Raw genomic sequence first — 23,769 nt, forward strand, 5'->3', positions numbered from 1 at the left:
TGGTGGAACCATAAAGCAAAGAGCCATTGATTCTTTTTTTCTTTTCTTTATTCATGATAAAATTAATTTTAAATATCTCTATTTTTAATTAAAATAGATCTAACCATTGCATATCACTTTTGATGTTACAAAACAAAGGCATATAAGTGATCCATAAGTTATATCTCAAACTACGACGGACTAATTATATATATATTTTTTATATTTAAAAAATTTATATTAAGATTCTTATAATTATGAAAGTAAAATAAATGATCATATTTTTCCTGTTGATTGTATTGACGGAAAATACTGCACATACATGACATGTTGGATTAGTATCAATTCGATAAGTAAAATAATCATTTTATTTTTTTTCATTTGAGAAAAAAATCAATTAAAAGACGAGGCCTCTCTGATCTTGATACCCAAATTAATTAAAAGAATAATTAATTAATTTAGGTATAAAAAATTCTAATTTTTTTCCGATCTTTCTTTAGGGTTCTTTTTAATTAAAGATTCCATTCTTTTAAGAGCAACTAAAAAGAGGAAGAGAAAGTATGATTTCCTGATTGAGTGTTCGGGAACCATCTCCACGAGGATGCAGGCAGAACCTCCCTCGTATGAAGATGAGGAGAAGAACCGATCATCTTTTGCTACGATGTAAGGTTAGATGTTGATATTTTCAGAAAAAGAAGCATTAAATATATGCTTACAGATATCTGAATCTTCCCGTCGTTGATTTGTTGGATGGAGTTGATCAGTCACGTATTCTTGACAGCTCCACGGCACTGTCATCATCTACCAAAGGTTGGCTGGTAAGAAAGCTTCTTATAAGATGTCATCGATGGACGACTTGACCAGCGCGCAACAGCCAAACATGTCGAAAACAGAGGAAAGATTTGAAAGGTCTACCTGCAAAAGATGGGAGAAAGAGTAAGAGATCTTGGTGTACTAAGAGCAGCATCAGAGCCGTCTTCACCTCCGCCAACCTCATCCCCGGGACGAGATGTACACCACGAGGCCGCTCTCCGTTTTCAAGAACTCCGCTGGTGCTGCTGCCATTCAACCACCACCAGGAGGGTTGGTGAGGGAGAGGAGCCGAGCACCCTCGGAGCGGGCGCAGGGGACGAGGGCGAGGAGATCCTGAGAGGCGCCGGATTTGGATAGGAGGTCCCCCGGAAAGACGGCGGGAGGGAGGAAGGCAGAGCGGGCAAAGCCGAGGGTCTGGGCGAGCTTGTGGGCGCCGATGCCGGACTCGCCGAGTCCGGAGAAGAACATGGCGCCAGGGGGACGTTCAGGACGGCTTGGGCGAAGTCCAACACGAGATATTAACGCCTCAAATGATCGTTTTGGCCTTCACAAGATTAGAAATCAGCATGTAATAATATCACATGCAATACGTCCAAAGGACAACAAATAATATATAGTTAATCCCTCAAATCACTAATTCTTGATGCCAAGCAACAAATCTCAGCTCGCTGGTTGTGGTCAAATGCAAGAAAGAACCATCTCATCAACCCAGTTTTGGAGTACTTAAGGGTCCATCTCATCAACAATCATTAAACCACATGAAGTGCATCTTTCTTTTATTATTATTATTATTATTATTATTATTCAATAACACTTTTTATCTTTGTTCTTTGAAGTCGTTGGGTAGTAGCATTCAAATCACTTGTGATAGCAAAGATCAGGAGTTTCTTGTAATGATTACTACACCGAAAGATCGATCTATTGTTTATGGTGTCAAAAAGTTGAGACCATATTTACTTGATCAATGGGTTATGATACGTTACAGATAGCTTATGACTGAAGTGCTAAAAGAGAAACTTCCCGAGATTGATGCTGCTCAGCTTTGAGGACAAGGCTGATTTAAAGAAAAAGGAACTGTTAAGACCCATTTTCTTAGCTTTGAATAATGTTTATCGAATCTGTTTAGTTCAATTATTTCTCAGCCTTCAGGTTAAATCAGAAAAGAATCTCAACATTTCTGGATGAGAAGCTCTTCTGTTCTTATATTTAAGGAACTAATTATGCAAGCAGCAGATCGATGTTAGAGAAGGTTTTGGTCTACAAGATGAAGCCGCTTATGTTGGGCATCAAATGCACGAAAGCAAGATGGAGACAGCTTAGTTTAAACATGCATTGGGAGAAAAATGAGAGAAGCATTGACCTTCAAATGCTTCCAAAGCTCAACTTGCTTTGCATTTGCTTCTCAGGCCTGTTTTACTTGATTTAGAATCCTTTCTTTTCCTTCCTCCTCCCCTCTTTCTCTCATTTCCACCCTATCAGTGTTGACATCTCAGAACCAAGCTTCCATGAATCTTCAGATATTGTTTCCTTCCCGAGTATAAGATGGCAAGAGGAATGCAGAGCCTGCCGAACTCGAACCACCGTTTCTATCATCTACCAGACCAGATCATGAACCCCTCGGGGTTCGGCCGTGGAGATTCTGTCAGCATGTTCAGCACAGATGGGATCGGCGGAATCGGCTTTGGCGTCGGCGTTTCCGTCGGTGTGCTGCTTCTCGTTATCACCATCGCTCTTGCATTCAACAGCTGTGCTCGAACCAACGCCACCTCTTCCAGGCGGCCTGCGAGAAGGCTCGCCGGTGCGATGGCGGACGTGGAAACCGGACTTGACGAGGCCACGTTGATGAGGTACCCGAAGGTCGTCTTCGCGCAGGCCAAGCTCGTTGACGAGGGAGGTGCAGCCTCGCGCTGCTCGATATGCCTCTCGGAGTACGAGGACGCCGACGTGCTTCGGGTGTTGCCGGAGTGCGGGCACCTGTTCCATTTGAAATGCGTCGATCCATGGCTGCGGTTGCGGCCGACGTGCCCGCTCTGCCGCACGACGCCGTTGCCGAGTCCCTCGCCGACGCCGCTTGCTGAGGTCATTCCATTGGGAAGGCAGTCACGATAGGATGTGGAGAAAAAAGAAGAGGTTTCTGCTTCACTTCTTCTCTGTAAATAATGGTGTCTATACAGTCCATTAACGATCTTTGGAGATCAGATCATCTTCTCTTAAGTTTCCTTCCATGGAAAGCTGAAGTGGAGATGTTCTCTTTCTCCTGCATTAAACCTATTTGAACGACCTGGAGACTTTACTCATTCTCTTGGGCAATAATATCACATGTATACTACAGATGAGGTTGAGTATAGATAAGGTTTTTGAATGATGAGATGGAGTAAGAGGCTCAACTCCTTGACATGCACTGATTTAGAGGATGAGATGCATCGTGATTACATTTTACCCCTTTTATAATTAGACCCTTTTTAAGATTTTTGATATGCATGCTTAAAAAACTTATATTGAAATCTTTATAATTATGAAATTAAAATATTTAACTCCATTTACTCTAACATCATCGATTTTATCGACCGAAGCATAAAAACAATAGACAAAAAAATAATTTCAACATCTCATTTAAGTTTTTCATGATAGCGAAGGGTAGTGTTACTAAGAGCCGTAGATGGTTATTGTGGCTAAGGAGAGAGAGAGAGCAATAATGAGGCAAAATGAGAGGAAGAAGAGAACGACGCAAATGTTCAACGTCAATGCAAATGTTGTGCAATCCTTTCACCGCTTTGCATCTATGTTGTCATCGATGCAATTGCCGAGCGACATCGACACGGATGCAAAACAATACCAACGTAAATGCAAATAGACACTGCTGCATTTATGCTAACGTCGAACGACCATTTCACTGCTCTACATCTACATCAACATCAACATAATTACCGAACGATAATGTTAGTGGCATCTACATTGTCCTCTTCCTTCTCTTCTTTTATCTCATCTCTTATCGTCGCTCTCTCTCTTCATCCATAATAATCATCTGTGACCCCCAACAATGTCGTCATCTTTCACCATCGAAAACATAACTAAAATATTAAAATTATCTTTTTACTCATCGTTTTCGTGCTTTCGTCGATAAAATCGATGACTCTAGAATAAATAAATATTCATAACTATAGGAATTCCAATATAAATTTTTTTAAATCTAAAAATTAGAATACTAAATAAAAATAACTATAATATATATATATATATATATATATATATATATATATATATATATATATATATATATATATATATATATATAATTAGCCTGCATGAGTATGATATGCAACTTCTATTTCTCTTATCAAAGTTAAGAGTACAAGTATATAAAAGTTTATCTATAAAAGTTGGAAATTATTTTATTTCTCTTATCAAAGTTAAAAGAGTACAAGTATATAAAATAACATGTATAATACAGGCACCAGAAACAATCATACAGGATAAATCTAGCAATAGCCAAGATAAATCTTAAGTCCAGTAATCAGTCAAATCATCCATCAGCTGATCAATGTGACAACCGTTAAGAATCGAGGAACAATGATGATTGTCAAACGTTCTTGCAAATTTGATCTGCTACCTCCTCCACGTTCCAAATCAGAGTATGGAGTAACAATGCTTCAAAAAGTTATGGAGATGGATACTTCTTAATCTTACTCTGGGTGGATTTTCCTCTGCAATTATCAGCATGTCTAGTGAAAGGAAGAGTATCCCTGTCCACGTTCACCTTCTTGTTTGGAACTGAAAGGAAGAGTATCCCTGCTGCCCAGTGAAGATTTAAGATCAGTTTTAGGATTCTCATAATTATAGAAACACTAAAAAAATATGATAAGCAATAAACTCAGGATACACGAGAACTTACAGTGTTGTTTGTTCTACAATAAAAAAAGCGGAGCTCCTTACAGCAAATTCAGCAGTGCTTCTGATGGTAATTTCTTCACTTCTACTGAACGTGTCACCAATAAGACCACTTATCGATTTCCTTTCACTACAAGTGACTTCCTCTCTTGCAATTTTTGTTCAAATCTCTAATGTTCTTTCCAGCTCCAGTTACTAGATGTCAACCTTTTTCTCTTGAATAAAAGATGACCAAGCTCTGTAGTTCTCTGAGATATTAACATCAACTGTCGCTGAAACTCATTCATGAACTCTGATATTCTAAGTTCTAATGGAATCATTCCTCTTTGCAAACTGTAGTATTTTTAGACTTTGTTTTTGCAACTCTGACTCCAACTACACAAATGCTCACTAGCACATTTTGAATAAAGAGGATGGAGGGTATCCAAAATCAGGACAAATTTGCTGCCAACAAGAGCATATGAAAAACAGAGAACTAACCTTACATCTTTAGAAACAACCAGCCCATGTGCTTCCAACATCTTAATATAGCAGAAGCAATGAAAAAAAAAATCCAAGCAAAAAGCAATATCTGATTGCAAAATTATGCAGCTGCAATGCATAGTTTTAACGACTCAGCAGTTTTAAGTAATCATTTTGAGCATTAAGCACCAACAATCATATCAAGAAGCAACTAACTAGGCCACAAATAATTTTGTTGATAAGGTCTCTTCACTTATCTCATTTTGCACATCAACATCCATCACCATGCTAAGGAGGATCACCAATGCTACAAAAATCAAGTATAAATAAGCAGTTCCAGTTTAAGCTGGATGTGCCAGTGCATGAGACTTATATAACAAATTCTTAGTATGTTATGCCATGATCAACTTTATAAGACACAAAGTTATATAATCTTTTTTAAGACCTAGAACTGTCAAAAAAGAAACAAACTTGTCATAGGCTGAAATCCCAGAAGAACTATAGATATCAAATTGATAGTGAAAATTTATTAGACTTAATAAAATATAGTTGATGATTCTGAGTTAGACCATTGGTGTTGCCTTCAACAGAGCTCAATAATTAGAAAAGATCCGTGCAGCTAATCCAAAATATTTGGAACCTATGCCTTCATTGTTGTTAAAGATATAGCGGTCAGTTCCAATTGATAAAATTTACCATAGTAGCAAGCTTATATCAGTATATATGGAACTTTATGATTAAAACAGTAACCTACAACAGTAAAAGCCTATGGACAGTCAACATTTTCATAATCTCAAGATTTGGAATCTTACAACTTGAACAAGAGAATGTAGAAATCTTTATAAGCTTAGCAATTACAATCAGCCTAGCAAAGTTGAATGACACATTAATAAATTAAACGAAAAAAGAGATACACAGTAGTGTAAACATATCAAATCATATATTTTTTAACCAAAATTAATTTCCTAAACATTAAATATTTTGCATAACTTTAATAACATGGTACATCACTGTAACATATGCATCAATTGATAACTCAAGTCACTGTATAATACTCACTGGATACACTAGATGACAGATCACACCTTCCTGGCCAGTGTCCTCTGTTTTGTTGCATGCTGAACAACTTTTTCCTCCACATGAAGGCCTTTCCTTCGTCTCACAGAATTCATAAGTTTCCTTGCCATATTTGGAAGGACACTGGAACCATCTCCGAATTCTTCGATCTCCTCCTCTGTCTTTGGAACAAAAAAAGGGTCTTCCGGTAGTTCCTCCCAATGACTAAGAACAAGCAGTGCACTTGCAGCCCCTGAAGTTCGTTTCCTAAGCTCATCTGCAAACCCAAAGCTTTCCGCAACAGGTACATAGGCATGTACAGTAAACAAGGAGGAGCCTTCCTGCATCTCTTCTTTCAATACCCTTGCACGCATCTTTCCAAGAACTCCATACATGGCTCCCAAATATTCTGTTGGTGTATTCAACTCACAGAAGTACATAGCTTCCACAAGCCTTGGCTTGTTTTGAAGCACAGCTGCCCTACAAGCTTCCTTAACGGTGGTCATAACTTGCCCGCCGAGGATACCGTACTGGTCAGACTGATTGGAAGCATCAGAAGTGTCTCGGAAAATGTAAGGTTCCACAAGAAATGCCAAACCCCACATGGGTTCATCGCATAAAGGCCCAGCAGCGGTGGCTAACTGAAATCCAGACACAATGCTGCTTTTAAGAGCTTCAGCTTCCATACACAATAATTCAGTTTCATCTGCCGATTCATCAAGACTGGTAAGACTACTGCCGGTCTGTATATCAGTATTCAGAAAACCTAACCTTTTAGAAACATCACATGAACCCCGTATGAGCATACCCCTTTGCCCTTGACTGCAACTGTCAACATTGCCTGTTCCAGAATCTGGAACTAGAAGAACATTTGGCCCAACCTGCGAAGGACCGAGCGACCAGATCATTTGAAGAAATTCAAACCACATTCTTCGGCATCTTTCAACTCTATCTTTATCGATCTTCTTGGCAACAAATTCTAATTCACTTTCAATAGCATCAACTATGCGCTTTCTGACTCCTTCAACGAGTTCACAATCATCCTGAGTAATGTGAGACCCCAAACTTCCATCTTTCTTTCTAGACTGCCCCTCAAAAATATCTTCCAAAACATCAGAACATTCCTCAAGAACCTTTGTTAAAGTACGAGGAAGTTTCATGACTTGCACTCTTATGGTGCACCTACCATTTGGTGTAGTTTTTTCAACATATTCAGTAGAACATGAGAATGCCTTTGAAATCTCTAATAAGTTGATACCTTCCCCTTCAATGGTCTCTTTGAATGAGACAAGGGGAGGTGAAACTTCCAAGCTAACCTTGGCAAATCTTTCTTTTAAGTCCTTTATGCACCTTTCAAGATGAACCTCTCCTGCAGCTGCAAGCACTTGTTCACCTCTGGATGAAACAGTAATTTCCACGAAAGGGTCTGCGCGATTGAGAAGCCTTAGACCCTTCACAAGTGCACCAATATCAGCTGGATTTGAAGGCTCAATAGCTACCCTAAGAGTAGGTGCCACTTGAAACATCATACTAGAGAAGGGCCAACAGTTTCTGGTAGATGAGAGAGTTGCACTCTTCAAAATAAACTGACCTAGTCCTTGAATTGCCACCACATTACCTGCACTTGCTGAGGATACTGGTACAAGACCTTGACCCATCATTAAATATAAAGATTGAAGCTCTGCTTCTTGCACATGTCTTTGCATGGATTCACCTTTTAATGGATCATACACAGCCGAGAGCACAAAGACCTTTTGCCCAGAATGGAGGACCCCACTAAAGATTCTTGCAAATGCAAGAAAGCACTCATCTGATTCCCCAGCTTCACCAGTGGGCTGATTGTTCAGGATTTCACCATTTAAGCCCCTTTGTGGTAGCATCTTAAATGGAACAGCAAACATTTTGGAAACAAATGCTACACATGGAGCATCAACACTAGAGTCACAAGACGCGACACACTTCCTCACATACTCTGCTTCAGCAACCACATCAGAGCCAAAGCTGGGACTATCAACCACTAACTCTCTCTTCGGAAGCAACCGAGAAATGCGAGCAGATTGTGCAGAGATAGGATCAGGCATGCACTTGACCACCATCGAGAGGATTGTGTCTGATAATGGAAGCCACCGGCTCATGACAGCTTGGAGCACAATCTTCGGGTCCTTATTTTGGAGCTCCCTCTGTGGGACAGACAAATTGAAAGTACTGATGACCTTGTCAAGCATCCTTCTGTCTCCATCAGCCTCTAGAGCTGCCTGATAGACCTGCCACAGAGGCTTAAGCACAAACTGCACAAACATAGGCTGAGGATCCTTAGTAACACCTTCTATACCCTTTTTTCCTACAATCATCATTTTCTTTGTGTGATAGTAACGAGGCCCCCATAACCCCTTTACCAAAGCTGTCATACTGGCTCCAAGCTTAGAAGCATAAATCTCTGCAAAATGGCTTAGACAGAAACCCCAACCATCCAATGCACAAACAAATGCTACGTTCCCCTTTTGTGGTTGGAACATTTCCTCCTCATCATCCTCCACCTCTATCAATTCTTGATCCGCATCTCCAGATGTCCCTGCAAGAAGTGAGTCAACATCGGAAAGATACTTTTCAGACTTGTAGGCGCTAACAATTGCATTGACTTCATGAACTATTCTCTGCAATCTGTTATAAGCTTCCATTGGACTTAATTTTAGCTCAGTTATCAGCCTATCAATCTTGTTCAAGACCAAGCAAGGAGTCAACTTCTCCACCCAGGCCTGTCGCAGGACCGCGTGGGTCTGGATGTGAACCCCTTCGACAGCATCAACTAAAACTAAGGCCCCATCACTCAAACGTGCAGCTGTGGAGACCTCACTGCAGAAATCCATGTGACCTGGGGAGTCGATAAGATTTATATTGTAGTCCTTGTACTGGAGAGCAATTGAAGAACTTTTCATCGTGATAGCCCGCCTCTGCTCCTCGTCAAGGTAGTCCATATACCTCAACCGGCCAGCAAGCTTCGGGTGGAGGACCCCACCACCGCATGCTGCAATCAGATGATCAGCGAGGGTCGTCTTGCCATGATCAACATGGGCAAGAATACAAATGTTTCGGATCTTAATGCAGGTTGAATCGCTCATCCCCAAATCAAGAAACTAACACTATTCCGACACAATAAGGTTTATGAACAACAACAGCTTCCTCTGCGAATTACTATTTGCGACCAAAATTGGATCCCTAGAAACCATGAGAACTAGCATTATTAAAAAAAAATCATGTTTTCTGCTAAATATGAATGTAAAATAGAGATGCAAAAAAGCCATTTGTAGCGAATTATCTAAAACATCGATTAAAAAAAAACCAAGATTTGATCTTTAAACGTCAGAATTCCACAAAATAAGAGAAGTTGTCAGATGCTAGGAGAGTACCAGGTCGACGGTTTACGATGTAGGCGGGGACTGCCCGTTGAGCTTTTCCGTGCGAATTGTCGAGAAAACCCTAAAAACTCTTACTTACTATTTGCTCTCCTTACAGAGTATTTCTTGAAGCATATGGTATCCCTCAAGGAACGTGAAGCTTCAACCCCAAAATTAACAACCCAACACAATCTAACCGAAACCAAAGAACAGATGCAGCTAAAAAGGCATCCAAGCAGAGAAAACCCAGCAAGGGGCCCCTGGAGAGACTAGACTGGTACCAGGACCGAGAATCAAAACCAACCAAGGATGGAAAAGTTATCCTTTTTTTTAAGAAGAGGAGCTGGTGATTGCTTCTGCTTTGGAGAGGGTGAGAAAGAGATGATATACTCTGATCCAAAGGGTTGGAAGAATTGCGGGGAGGGATTGATGGGGCGAGATAGATAGAGAGAGACGATGAGAGAGAAGGGGCAACGGCGACAGAGAGGGCGAGGGCGAAAGCGCAGGCAGAGGGTTAGGGCAGGGCTCGATATATGTACGGAGAGCACTTTCAGATCATCGTAAGCCAGAGGAGAGAGAAACGGACCGGTCCTTTTCGAATCAAGCCAACCGAACCGGCAAGTCTGTTCCGGTCTAATGTCGGTTGGACCGGTCGACTCTAATGCCAATTCCTAAATATCTTGGATGACAATATTAACTTAATTATTTTGATTTTAGAAACACTAAGAAACATCAAAGTTTTAGAAATAAAAAAATTTAACTTAGCTATTTGATTTCTTATATACTTTCATATGTCACAATTTTAGTTCGTTTGATTTTTCAAAAAAATTGGTTAAAAGTAATAAATTTCTATTTTTGGTGAAAATAATTAATAATAACAATATTTTTCACAATTTTAATTCATACGAAGATCAACAAAAGAGTAATCAGAATTTTTTTTTCATAAATAAATATTTGAGGATCAAAACCTTATTTTTTTATTGATAAAACAAATGTAGTGGTGAATATATCTTACCTTATATAGTAAGCTTTATATCGTAAAATAGAACACTACAGTTGTGGCTTACGGTTGAATTTGTGATAAATAGAACCTTATATATTAAGATTTATATCCTCAAATATAGTGGTGAATATGTCATCGAATTTAGTTGTTAAATGTGCACCGTTTTTTCAGTTATCACATCTAAAAAAGAGAAATAATTTAGATAATTTCTTCCTAAGATCGAATTCGATTATTCGATCTTATCCAACAAAATTAATTTGATGATCATGTCAATATATCAAAAGCCTATAAGAAATTCAATACTCTTTCGATACAATCTGGTTTGTGGTTCAAAATTTAATATTTTTGCCTCCTTATTTCACTTTAGGTAAAAAGACAGAAAGCCAAGAATTTGAACCAAGATGCCAATACTGCCTGTAACTCATTAGCTCAACTAGACAAGACAATCGATTCTCAATTGAGAAAGAGAGCGAGAGAGAGAGAGAGGATACAAAAGATGAATATAAATTTCCAGGTTCAATTGTAACACAAATATTGAAACTGCAGGCCTCGTTCAATCACCATGACAACATCACACTTGCTAATATCAGATAACCAGAAACCTTACAGAAATCAGAAAGACGTAAAGAACCGGTTACAGATCTAGTGTTTTCAGAAAGAATACACCTATATACTGAACATGAGAGATGGAATTTGCACATCACTGTAATTAACATCTGGCTTGTCTTATGTGCCCTTGCTCCATGGTTTAATTACCGCGACGACGATGATAACAACAATTAGGAGGAGAATGATTATGGCTATGCACATCCACTTGCGCGAGTTCTTCTGCAGCTTCTTTGCTTTCTGGAGAGCAACCGTCCCAGATTGAACATGGTCCACAGCACTTGAAACCTATATAAAGAAACATATCTAAAATGATTATTATTTCATGTTGCAATTAACAACTAAAGACAATGGTGATTGTTTGATACTGAGTCATCGTATATTTAAATTCCTATATAAACCAAAACATATCATAATTACGTCGAGCTTGATAATGCCATCTCAAAAATAAAAACCTTTTGTGACCAGTTTTAGCATAGATACATTCACATACCCAAGGTCTCAAGTGGATACAATTTACTTCCTAAGATTTCCCTATTGCTCTTTTAAGCTGTTGTTTATCTCCAAACCTTATTGGACAAACATTTTAAAGTACCAATAATAATACATTGTCCAACAGTTTGTCAAATGTCATATGCCAAATACCATATGATAGCTTAAGGGAGTAGGAAACTTTTAAGGACCCACTTACAACCTCAAACAAAACCTTAAGAATGTTGCAGCCAATTTTTTATTTAATTTATTTACATTTAAGGGGTAGTATAGTAACATAGAATGTCTTAAAATTTCTGTTGATTTAATAAATGTTGGTATGAACTTTTTGATAAGTCCTCCATCTAGGGAGATTATGATGTGGTAGAAGGAAGAGTTGTTGGATAGATTAAGAAATCATGGATGGGAGAATGTTACAAACATTAGTCCTAAAATAAATCTCGCATGCCTTTCTCTAAATTCTTCCATTTTCTTTCTTTTTTTTAGTGAAAAGGTGTCAACCAAGGAAGCAGGGGTCATCACCTTAAAGTATAGATATAGGGCTGGTCCATCTGATTTCTTATTGTATTCAAAGGCTTTTTCCACAACACACACACACACACACATATACAGTACCAATATTTTGTTCGGTATCATCGTGTAGGAATGAATTACTAAATTATTGTATACATTCAAACTTAAATTGTTCATAAATCAGATTGTCAAGTGAGGCAGAAGTTATTTTGTTTAATTTGTCTTTATAAAATTTTAGTATTTTAGGATATTTTAATAAATGCAAATAAGATGTCATCTCACATAACTATATTCCACCAACCAAATCCAAGAAGAGGAAATGAAAACTAACTCAAAACAAAAGAAAATTGGAGAGATATCTTGATTAAAGATACTTGGTAGAAAAGTAATCCAATCTTAACATCTTGTTCGTATGGATGTTCTCAAAACAAAAATGAAGCAAATATTCTCTCAAAACAACAGAGGGATGATTAATTGGCCTTAAATGATGGAATACAATTACTTTAAATATGTTTTTCCCTTTTTTGTATCAGGGGGTCCATTTAAAGAGAGAAAAGTTAATCCAAAAACATGGTTGATTGAATGAAAATGTGTTTGCTCATTATGTGTGAATAGTGCGAGATTACATTTTTTTTCAATGATTAAATTACATAATCCATGAGCACCGCAGAGTCCCAACATGACTAACATGTTAATTTATGCATGACTAACATGTCATGACAATTTAATTTTCAAGGATGAAAGTAATAGAAAACCTAGTAAAAAATAAAGCAAAATTTCACAGTTAATGCATACCTGGGATTCAATATTATCGAGCATTTCCCCTTGAGCATCAACCAACACTGCCATATCAAGAAAAATCTGCACAACAATACAAATGCAAAATATATCCATGTCAGTGTTAAAAACTTCATGTAGTTTGCTTTTCAGGAAAAAGCTAAAGATATCAAAGCCAAATTCTCTATTCATAATCTTCTTCTGCTCTAATCACAGATCAATGATGCAATCATACTGCTTCTGTATGCAAATCAAATATATCTTGGTATAATCTATTTTATTTGAGGCAAGTCTTAGTATAATCTTATGAGGCTCAATAATGCACCTGAATGTACAAAGCAAAGTCAAATGACAATACTCGCCTAACATTTACTTTACAGAAATTGCAGACCTGATATTCACACTGGACCAATAAGAGCTGAACAAGAACAAGCCATATTTCTCAACAATTAAGTTTAGAGAAGATGGGTTAGAATAAGCACATTTAATATGCTTAGAGTTAAAAAGATAGCCATAAAGGTACAAAATAGAAAGACTTAACTGTGTTAGAATGTCAAGGACAGTTGAACAGGTACTTTAACAAACATAAAGAAAGTTCAGGAAGGATTAAATATAGTTTTAAACTTTCATACAACAAACTGCAAAGAATATATGACCCAAATTGGTGCTTCATTTATGTTATGCCTTTGGCATGCTCTCTCTATCTGCATCTGTGCATCATATAATTCACTCTATAAAATCAGACATAAACAAGATAACAAAATAGACCTTCCAGACAGTCTAGGATTTGCAAGGTGGTCTTATAATCTGCTGATCAGACAAAAATCGATTAAAGACTTCAAAATCATCAAAGCAGCTATACAAAAGTCATCTGAACAAGAGAGTAGCCTAGTTAAAATGAATTAGAATGACATCACAAAGATTCAACATCTCATAAATATTATGCTTGCTCAATATTTCAGAATAAATAAAAACTATATGTTCAAGCCACAAATAGTTATGAATAAACATACTTGCTTTGATAAAATTCAAAAGGTAAACCTACCTGTTGCAGTTCAAGCAGCTTCCTCTCCAGATCCTTTACAGTATTATGCCGCTCCTGGATTTCAGCAAGTGTGTCCATCACCTGCAATAGGCAGTGAAGGAATTTGTTCAGCATAGAATTAGATACATAGAATAATAACCAATGGAAACAGTGAAGTCATTGGTTCATTAAGCACATACGTAATTACAAAAAAAAAAAAACTCGCTGCTGGTTAAGGACCATAGACATCAACTCCAAAAAATGGAATAAGGAGAAACCTGGCCTCGTCCTTGCTCTTGAATTGCTTTCTGGAATATTTGCTCACTATTTCCTGTCTCTATTAAACGATCAATTGTCTGCCAAACAAAACAGTGAAAAGAGTCTTTATTCAAAAATTATGCGGTGCAAAAACAAATGGGTAATTACTAAATATGATCCTTACCTCTTCATCAGCTCGATTACCAGTAACTGAAGAACCAATAATAACAAGGTAAGCAAAATTATTACTGCATCATGAAGGGAAAAAGAAGACAATTCCAAACACTTCATGACATGTTTTTTTTTAAGATGACTATAATTGACCTGTAAAAATCCTTCTTTCCACAACCTCCCGGTACTCTTGATGGATTGTTTCCCTTAAAGTCTGCATGGGAAAAGCAAGTGAGATGCAAGAATTTGATAAAAGAGTATATGATGATAAAAATGACAAATTAAAAAATATTTCTTCAGTTTTATATAATATATAAACATGACGAATTAAAAGATAAATCACTTCAGCTAAGCAACCAAAAGGGACAGACCTGATGATGAGAAGATCACACACTGAGGTTTTAGTGGGATGAAATTTCCTATGCTTCTTTTAATTTGATGACATGGATTTTGAATATGGCACAGTGAGTTCAGATATGGACCGACATCAATGGCACTAAGCCTAAAATATGTCTCACCAACATGGCTTAGTTTGTGACACATGGAAAGATAATACTCAAGATTTACATGTATTCAGTACACGGCTAAACAGTAATTGATTCAGTGTCTACCCATACAGGTTCAGGATCAAATGTAATATCATAATATTTGGCTTGTAATGGTACTGAACTACCAACGTCCCTGACAAAAAATCATGCTTAACGGGATCACAAAAAAATCCTACTTTTCGACAATCATAAAATCCTTCCACTATATCAGCTTATATGCAATCCAAACTCCAGAAATGATTACATAACCAGTTCCAACAAAAACTGGACAAATCAACTATATAATGAAATTTGATTGCTTGTGCTCTTTATTTTTGGATTTCTACTTCCATTTTTATATAGTACCACGAAAATCTCAAGTTCCGAGAGAGGAAAATAGGTAGATCTCATTATACTATTTTGCAATTTAGAACTTAAAAAACTCAGAAAAAGTCTTAATAAACAAGAAATATAAAAACACTCAGAAAAAGTCTTAACATATAAGAATGATGTAGGAAGAATATTGATATATAAACATTCTTCCTATATAAATCATCAATCTTTTTGCTTCAGTTATATATTGATCATAAGAGTGTACAAAACTTGCATTAAACAAGCAGAATATTATATGACGAAGATGGAATTAAAAACTAACCTGAAATTCAGACATGCGTTCTTTCAACTTCTTTTTCAGTGCTCTGCAGTCACATTGTTTGAAGCACATGAGACACTCTCTCTTAAAAGTATCCCTCATAAAAGATTAAAAATTCAGGATGTGAGTTACACTGTGGTTGCAGTCCTGGAACGATCTACACTTGAACCCTTCCCACATCCTGGCTTCTGTCTACTCGCAAGGTTCTATGCAATATGTAACAAGATACAGTCAGTCCTTTTGTTACGGAAGGGAAGATTTAAAAAAATCCCAAAATTTTATGCAAAAAAATTGATACTTTCAGAAAAGAAGGGGGGATTCAAAATTTTTTATTCTACTGCTTCGCTGCAAAATATATAATTTAACTTAAAATACTTACTTTTCTAACAGAAAATTGTACATAAGAGCATAAACCAAAGACAGTTTAATGACTTATCAGAAGAGAAGAATTTTTGTCTTAGAAAAAATACATTTCCAAATATCCAAATCTTCACCAGTACAATTGAATCATAAAAGAAATTGCAAAGAATAACACATTGGACTAGCAAAAGAACCATAATTGTTGCCTAACAATTGTGATCAGAATATATGAAAGTAAATGAAGGAAAAAAGTGATATAAAGCCAATAAAAAAGAATAAAAGAAAGAAAATAACTTTAAAATAGAAAGATGTGCTTGGTAGGCTTTCCAGGATTTTTGAACGATAGAAGCATCTATTACTGAGCTGGAAAATAGATGCTCAACATCATCAGTATCCTTCAATGCTATAAGAAAGTTGTCTGTAACTGATTTATTAATTAATCAATTTGAGCATCAGGAATACAAAGTAGCAGTACATCTCGGTCCAGTTCTTCAAGATTTGACTTTGCTAAACGTGCAATTTTTCCCACTTCATCAATCTCTTTTTGCATGTGCTGCTTGATTGCTGCAACCAATGATATGCTTAGATGCAATGATTGTTAAATATATCAAAAGATTTAATAACAGAGGCATTCATATTCCAGATATAGGTCTCCAACAGTCAATGAATGAAAAATTAATTACCTTTCATATCAGATGCCTTCGTAACAGATTTGGATTTCTCATTTGCAGCCTGCAAGGGCAGATGACAAGCTAATGAAAGGAGATACAAGTAGTGATTGATTTAAGCAGATATGTCACTAGGCCTTAAATCCATAACTTGTACTGCAAAATTTAAAATGGAAAAGGAATCCATAGCAGCTCAGGTTTTATGAAGACAACCACCAATTAAGTTATCAAGGTGCAACAATTAAGTAAATAAGACTGCACCTTTCCCTCCTGGAAACATTTTACAGAATTGATAATGAAAATTACTAGAGTGCAGACTGGAGCCTCTGAAATATGGAACATTCATATTTTACAAAACATTTGCAACAAGTTTTGTTAAAGACAATTAAGTACTTGATCATTTAGATAGTTATGCAACCTACTAAAATTTTAAAAAAAGGATTGATGAAATTGGATGAACAAAATCTAATGTGGTTCCTTTTAACATCATATACATGATAGTCCTTCAATTCCCAGGAATATTGAGTCTTCAAGGGGTTTAAATGAAGATTATTATAATCGCAATACTTAAAGTCAATAAAAAGTATCAACATCTTTCCCTCTTCCACTCACTCTATATACATGAGAGTCCTTCAATTCCCAGGAATATTGAGTCTTCAAGGGGTTTAAATGAAGATTATTATGATCGCAATACTTAAAGTCAATAAAAAGTATCAACATCTTTCCCTCTTCCACTCACTCTGCTGATCCTCAATTACACACTTATTCTTCCCCTTAGCTATAATAGTATCACTATGTTTCCTAGTGCACACTCCATCCTTCATCCATTAGCGAGTTCAGAAAAATATAGCAATGAACTTCATCAAAGGAGACAAGCCACAAGAAAACCACAGAAAGTTTTGTTTTTATGGATAAATTTAAACTAAGTCAAAAATAGTAATCTTGAATTGGTTATTACATCTTTGATAGGTTGAAATTTAAAATGACACCAACAATCAGAAGCTTGATGAAACATAATTAAGTTGATAGTGATAATCAAGTATAAAATGATACTAATAGAACTAAGGATGGGCGGTAGGAATATCACCACCAAAAAACAACCAGGAACCATCAAATACAGCTTATGGTCAAAAAAGAAGAAAAGAAGCCAATGCTCTGTGCCAGTTTCTTATTAATATTTAAGCATACTTGTTGACTGAATATGGATATATATGTATATGAATTTATATTTGTCGCTGAGGTGGCTCCAGAATGCGGCAATTCTGAGTGATTTCTCTAAGAAAAGTGTATTATGAAACAATCTAAACACCTAGTTTTCTTTTTGAAATGCTAAACATGCATACATATACCTACATAGTCCCTCAAATATTTTTTGTTGTATATAAGTTTAGTTCTTTCCTTTTCTGTTTGTTTATATGTTAGCCCTCCCAACATATATATCAACATGACATGGAAAACCGAGTGATTGCTGTTGTGGTTTTATATTATGCTAGAAATCTAGAAGTAGATGGAAGTGATGACCACATATATAAATATATACACACCATACTAAGCCAGCAACTGCAGTACTAGCCATATAATGCTACAATGATGAATTTGATGGCTATATGCACTAAAGTGAATCTTGGTATCAATTCGTAGGCTCTATATGTAGTCAACACTAGATGAAAACAGAATGTTTCCTACATACCTATCTTATGAAACTAGGATAGCAAGTGGTGACAGCAGTAGATTCACAAACATAGAGGGACTTACCACAGGCAACAGATATTCCAATATTTGCATGCCAGAAACCAAAAGTTTTACTTAGGACTTAATAATAAAGAACCAAATATAATGCTCCGGTTTCTTCGATAATAAATGTGCCACAGGATATTTGCGATGTTGTGAAGAGTTTGATGGTGGTCTTCATCGATTTAGAAGGTTGCTAGAGGCCTGCCACTACTTCAAAGGGGAGGGTTGCCAAAAACTTTCTTTTCTCTTCCTATTCCCTTATTTCTTAATTTGCATTTATTTTGCCTTCTATTCCCTTTCTGTGAAAAGCCTATGTTAGCATGACTATTTATCATACCATGCCTGCCACAACCAACAAGAAGCTAGGAGCTTTCAGGTGTAAATTCATGCACTCAACAGAGTCAAGTATTTTTTTTTCTAATTTGATCATGTAGAATCTCTAGATCAGATTTTATATTTTGTATGGATCTTCAAAGTATTATTATTAACTTTTAGATATTGGGTTTGTGTGGGTTATCACTATAACATTATGTTATGGTGTGTATGGGTTAGTTTGATTGTCCTGTGGTGTATGGGTTATCACCATAACAGTTAAAACAAACGAGAGCTTATGTTACAATAAACAAAAGATTATATTACAACATATAGGTAGGTAAGTCCTCTTTCTACATGTTCCTTAAAAAGGAATAAACTATTTAAGTGGCTAATATCACTATGGATCAGCCAGATAGAGCTTTAAGGTTACTACAGGCTGAGGATTCTTGAGCAAGATGGAGATATATAGTCGAGAAAAATCAACTGTGTTGAGATGCATACCTGAAGATTTGCTGATAGCTTTGAGAGCTTCTCAATTAGTTTCTCGATTTCTTCGACCTAGCACAAAACACAACTGTCAATTTGAGGAATAGACCAACCATGATATTATGAACATCATAAGACTTAATGGATATAACAATTTGTACCTGCTTAAAAAATTTTTCCAATCCTTGTTCAGCGACATTCATTGTTTGCTGTAGTCCTAATTCGATGTCTCTGTCTCTCGAAGGCTCACCTCGGGAGAGCTCAAAGGATTCCTATCAAAATCATTTTAACAGAGAACATAGGTTCATATCTATATGCATCACTTAGGAAAAGAAAGAGGGGGGAAAGATTGCAGGAGACAAATAACTTCATATCTGCAGGAAAAGCTAACTTTCCAATGCAATAATTAAAGATGATATGACAAAGCACAACTGTAGATGTTTATTAACATGGTAATCTCTGAGCAAAACTTGTTGCATTCAAAATTGTGGGCTGCTGTCATCAAACTTGTTGCACATAAACATTTATGAAGTCAGAATATCTATGTTTGAAGAGGACTAGATGCATGACATTTTTATTAACAAATATTTAGACCATTAACAGAAATAAACTTAAAAACATTTGTTCATGTTCCACATTATAGACCAAATCTAAATATTTGGTAAAAAGTATTTTATGACACCAGTTGTTTCGAAGAGAAACACTATCTGTGATTCCTAGGATGACAGCTAACTATTAGCTATAGTCTTATGCAAATATGTGAAAGAGAAGAGTAATATGAATTTTTATAATGCTTCATGTGAGGTAATTATAATCAAGAAAACAAACAAAAGCCATTGATCAATCTGCAGCTGGTATGATTAATTAGTATCTGAGTAACAATGGCCGAATCAAGTCCTCCTAAATGGAAGGCGACAAAGGAACTTTCCTGCCATTTAAGTACTAGTAGTTTTATTTGAGTTGCAATCTTTTGCAATCCACTGACCTAATCCATGACAAACAAAGTATCTAAGACAGAAGATTCCCTACATTTGATTGCTACCCATGAAAAACCAGTCCAAATCCTCAGGAGATCATATCATAGGATTTGAATCAGCTATTCTCTAAAACACAGAACTACTGACATATTCTGTCCATTTCATTATCGTAAAATATTTTAATGAGAAATAGGTCCTTCAGACATGTTAATGACATTTACGGTTTTAGCAAAGTAGAAAAGGACTTACGGGTAAACGAATCAAGCAAAATAAAAGATAGATCAGATGCAAGAGCTGCACATATATTTACATTAATAATGTATTTTGCTCAACATGAGACCTTTTACCTTCCTTTTTCCCTTTTCCTTTTAAATTTGGACAGAACTTTTTACATGGGTATAAACTTCCATACACCTAGAATATAGGCACAAATTTAGACTAAACTTGTTGACATGCTCTTGCTACGCCTAGCAGAAAATCTTATTTTCTCTCTAAAGAAGCACCTCGATCCTACATACATCTATAGATCTCGATCTCATCCTACAACGACTCGGCCCTTCAACTCCCTTGTCGCCGTCATAGTTCGATCCTAACCCCATACCTACGTTAAACCCTGCTCCATGATCAAAACAGCACCAGGACAAAACCCAACTTTCCTCGGAGATCAATCAATACCACATTGTAAGATCTGAAAAGGCTGAAAAGACGGACAAAAAGAGAATAAAATTACTGAGAGGAGGTTATTCATGCTGGCAGAACCGAGGAACCGGTGTGCGGAGACAAGCTCGATCGGCGGCGAGGGGCCAAGATCTGGAGGAGGAGAGGAGATTGTTCGGTGGGATCTGCTAGAGGAGCCGAAGAGGCGGACGCGGGTTTGGCGAGCGAGGTGAAAGCCTTTCCCTTTCGGAGTCGACTTGGGGCGCGGCGCTGGATGGGACCCCTCCCCCGTAGTAAGACCACCGAGCCCAACGGGATTGAGCCGGAGCCAACGGCTCGCTCAACGCCGGTTCAAATGGCTTGGGAGCGTCAGGATTAACGGAGTTCAAACATGCGTGGCCCAATTGGGTCCGGTGGGGCCCGGTGAACATGGCCTCCAAGCTGGAGCCCAGCTCACGATGCTCTGTGGGATAATGCCATCACCAACTCCAGCTTGCATATTATTATTATTGTTATTATTATCCTACCGCTTATATATTATTGTTGGTTCATCCCATATAATAAAAATATCTGATAAACACACCGAATGCTAGGCATATATATATATATACATACATATATATATATAATGTGAAACCTCCAACAAAAAATCAACATGTGGACTCTAAATACTAAATTAAATTTAAAAATCAAAATAAATATTATTTTTCTTAAATTAAAAAAATAAGCTTATTTTTTTTAGTACTATCATGTTAGAAGAGGAAGGTCATTAAGTGTTCGAAACTTGGATGAGGAAAAAAATAATTAGAATGATAAGCATTCGTATCTTATGTTCTTTGTTTCACTTGGACCCAGATCCATGTATGAAGTATCTTGCTTCTCGTAAAATATTATATTGAATGTTTACAAGATAAAATACTTTCGATGATCAAGTTAGTATATGCACGTAGACATCTTATACTTGCAAGTATTTAATCAATAAGTTTCAAATAAAAATTAATTGAGAAGATCATTTTACACAACATCATTCTTGTAATTGTTAATATAATAAGGAATATTTTTTTATATAATATGTTAATGTGACATATTTAATAAGCTATTTATCATCTTTGATAATCGACATGACTATGTTCGAATAGCACTTATATGTCGAATCTCGATTGGTTGAAAATAATGATCATATTATTTACCTCTTTATACTTCATCGTAAAAGTCTTTTTTTATTTGGGCATTTACGTCATGTATAAATGGGATATGTTGGTCATATCAAATACCATGTCGAATATATTCTTTATCAAATTGCTTGCGTCTAATCTTGATTAATAAAAAATAATGAATATATCATCTTCCCTAAGTTTTTTTTTTATTTCTTTTGAATATGTTCTAAATTGAATATCGAAAGACGGATTGGTCCCTTAAGAATATGTTTAAACCCTTTAATGTCGAAAGAAAACCATCTAAAAGAATACCAACATATTCACAAGATAGAAATGCCTCGATTAAATGAGGTAAGCTGATTAAAGATTAGCGAGATCAAGAAAGAAAAGACAAAAACTTTATTGAAAAGATCAACGATATTATTATTTCTTGGCCGCTACTCCAAGAAAATTTGACGGTAGTGACAAGTTCCCGTATGCTATCTAAAATGGAGCAGAGACGGCATCATCTCTTGGATCGAGATGGAGTGTTCTTCCTGGTGTTTTCACTGATGGAATTCTCCGGACACTCTCATCCCAAGAAATCTAATTCAACTTCAAAGAACATTTCTGATCTCAGGACTCTCTGTACTTCATCTGTTCTATAAATACAATCAATCAAATTTAATACTTCCAAATAATCCTTGTTCTACCTTTGAAGGTTTTATGCAATTTCAGATTAGTTCCAGCGAGTCTTCTACCGAATCTCTAAGCTTATAGCTTGTATTAGAGCATCAAAACACTTCACAGTTCCTCCTCAAACGCTTCCCAGAACAAATACAACTTCATTCATGTTCGTCTCACCAGTATGAAATCCGAGGAGCATTAGTGGTTGACTAGGAGTACTTTACTGGTTCGATGATCATGCCATAATCTTGAATATAAATCCATTAACCAAAGACAGATATACTCAAGACATATAATAAACAAGTTTCCTCAAGTCAGATCAAAGATGATGCCGGTGATGATTTGAACATGCTTATATAACTTGAGCATGGCAAGCATAAGATCTTAACATGACATTTTTCTTCAGCCTCTACCTCTACCACTGAGAGATACACTACCAATTGTGCTATAAAAGTTCGAAGGAGACACTCAAGAACAGTAATTAGCATGACAATGACACTAATTCTGCATCTTTAACTGGCAGTTTGATCATGAACAGAAGTAGTACACTGTCTAACTTCATCAATATTGCTGGGTGAAACATATTTCTTCATGTAAATATTGGGATCATCTGTTAGGTTCAGAGAAGAGTATGCTAAAAGGCATATCGAGAACTCAAAATAATATAGTAATGCACCTAATCATTGTTGACTTTTGAAATATATACATGTTTACATTACACACTTCTCCTTCTTCTTCATATGTAAAAGACATGCTGCCATTAATATATAAGCTGATCGGCTCCACCTTTATCAGCGTCGTCGTATAAAGAACTCAATGAAGTAGAGAAAGCCACTGCAAAGATCTAAATTTATTCGTCGCAGTCGGTGTATATATATCCTGGAATGTGTGATTCAAGAGAGCAAAACAAACCAGAAAAGGGAAGCATTTCTTCATGAGCATGTGTGTGCGTGTGTATATATATATATATATATATGCATACATACATAGAGAGAGAGAGAGAGAGAGAGAGAGAGAGAGAGAGAGAGCATCACCATTACCACTCACCTGTAGGTTTCTTCATATGATTTCCTTGGTGCTGGAAATTAAGGTGTGTGGAATGAAGCCTGGTCCGAGATCACATCCAAACCAAA

General features: G+C 36.5%; 3 protein-coding genes across 9 annotated transcripts; 1 reads left to right on the forward strand and 2 right to left on the reverse strand.

Annotated features, from left to right (window-relative positions):
• Positions 1-2,334: 2,334 nt before the first annotated feature.
• LOC135612074 (RING-H2 finger protein ATL70-like) lies at positions 2,335-2,901 on the forward strand. The gene has a single exon (XM_065107842.1). It carries the CDS (start codon positions 2,335-2,337, stop codon positions 2,899-2,901), a length of 567 nt encoding a protein of 188 aa, XP_064963914.1.
• A 1,257-nt stretch (positions 2,902-4,158) lies between these two features.
• Positions 4,159-10,123, reverse strand: LOC135608159 (uncharacterized). 7 transcript variants are annotated; one of them, XR_010485442.1, is made up of 4 exons: positions 9,606-10,118; positions 6,202-9,414; positions 4,685-4,928; positions 4,159-4,584 (listed from the first exon to the last, which is right to left on the reverse strand). XR_010485442.1 is itself a non-coding variant. In XM_065100748.1 (3 exons), exon 2 carries the CDS (start codon positions 9,315-9,317, stop codon positions 6,222-6,224), a length of 3,096 nt encoding a protein of 1,031 aa, XP_064956820.1. In that variant the 5' UTR covers positions 9,318-9,414; positions 9,606-10,118; the 3' UTR covers positions 5,132-5,271; positions 6,202-6,221. The 7 variants fall into 7 exon arrangements, 3 of the variants coding, with proteins under 3 accessions (XP_064956820.1, XP_064956813.1, XP_064956794.1); XR_010485441.1 differs by having other exon boundaries at positions 4,685-5,070; XR_010485439.1 differs by having other exon boundaries at positions 4,159-4,581; positions 4,685-5,124.
• Positions 10,124-11,084: 961 nt separating this feature from the next.
• LOC135608175 (syntaxin-132-like) lies at positions 11,085-21,119 on the reverse strand. The gene is made up of 13 exons (XM_065100757.1): positions 20,887-21,119; positions 19,341-19,451; positions 19,195-19,251; positions 16,660-16,708; positions 16,452-16,540; positions 15,749-15,822; positions 15,620-15,662; positions 14,591-14,651; positions 14,451-14,476; positions 14,287-14,364; positions 14,030-14,110; positions 13,003-13,068; positions 11,085-11,490 (listed from the first exon to the last, which is right to left on the reverse strand). The coding sequence occupies exons 1-13, from the start codon at positions 20,902-20,904 to the stop codon at positions 11,323-11,325; spliced, it is 921 nt and encodes a 306-aa protein (XP_064956829.1). The 5' UTR covers positions 20,905-21,119; the 3' UTR covers positions 11,085-11,322.
• Between the last annotated feature and the right edge of the window lie 2,650 nt (positions 21,120-23,769).

The sequence above is a fragment of the Musa acuminata genome, chromosome BXJ1-2, assembly GCF_036884655.1.
Source record: "Musa acuminata AAA Group cultivar baxijiao chromosome BXJ1-2, Cavendish_Baxijiao_AAA, whole genome shotgun sequence".
In the NCBI taxonomy this organism is placed as follows: Eukaryota; Viridiplantae; Streptophyta; class Magnoliopsida; order Zingiberales; family Musaceae; genus Musa; species Musa acuminata.

What these genes read in the sequence shown, in the direction of transcription:
- LOC135612074 (XM_065107842.1), top strand. Translation starts at nt 2,335, where the DNA reads ATGGCAAGAGGAATGCAGAGCCTGCCGAACTCGAACCACCGTTTCTAT.
- LOC135608159 (XM_065100748.1), bottom strand. Translation starts at nt 9,317, where the DNA reads ATGAGCGATTCAACCTGCATTAAGATCCGAAACATTTGTATTCTTGCC.
- LOC135608175 (XM_065100757.1), bottom strand. An exon ending in AGCTATCAGCAAATCTTCAG is followed by an intron (nt 16,709 to 19,194) that starts GTATGCATCTCA and finishes CTGCCCTTGCAG; the next exon opens with GCTGCAAATGAGAAATCCAA. An exon ending in GTAATCGAGCTGATGAAGAG is followed by an intron (nt 14,365 to 14,450) that starts GTAAGGATCATA and finishes TTTGTTTGGCAG; the next exon opens with ACAATTGATCGTTTAATAGA.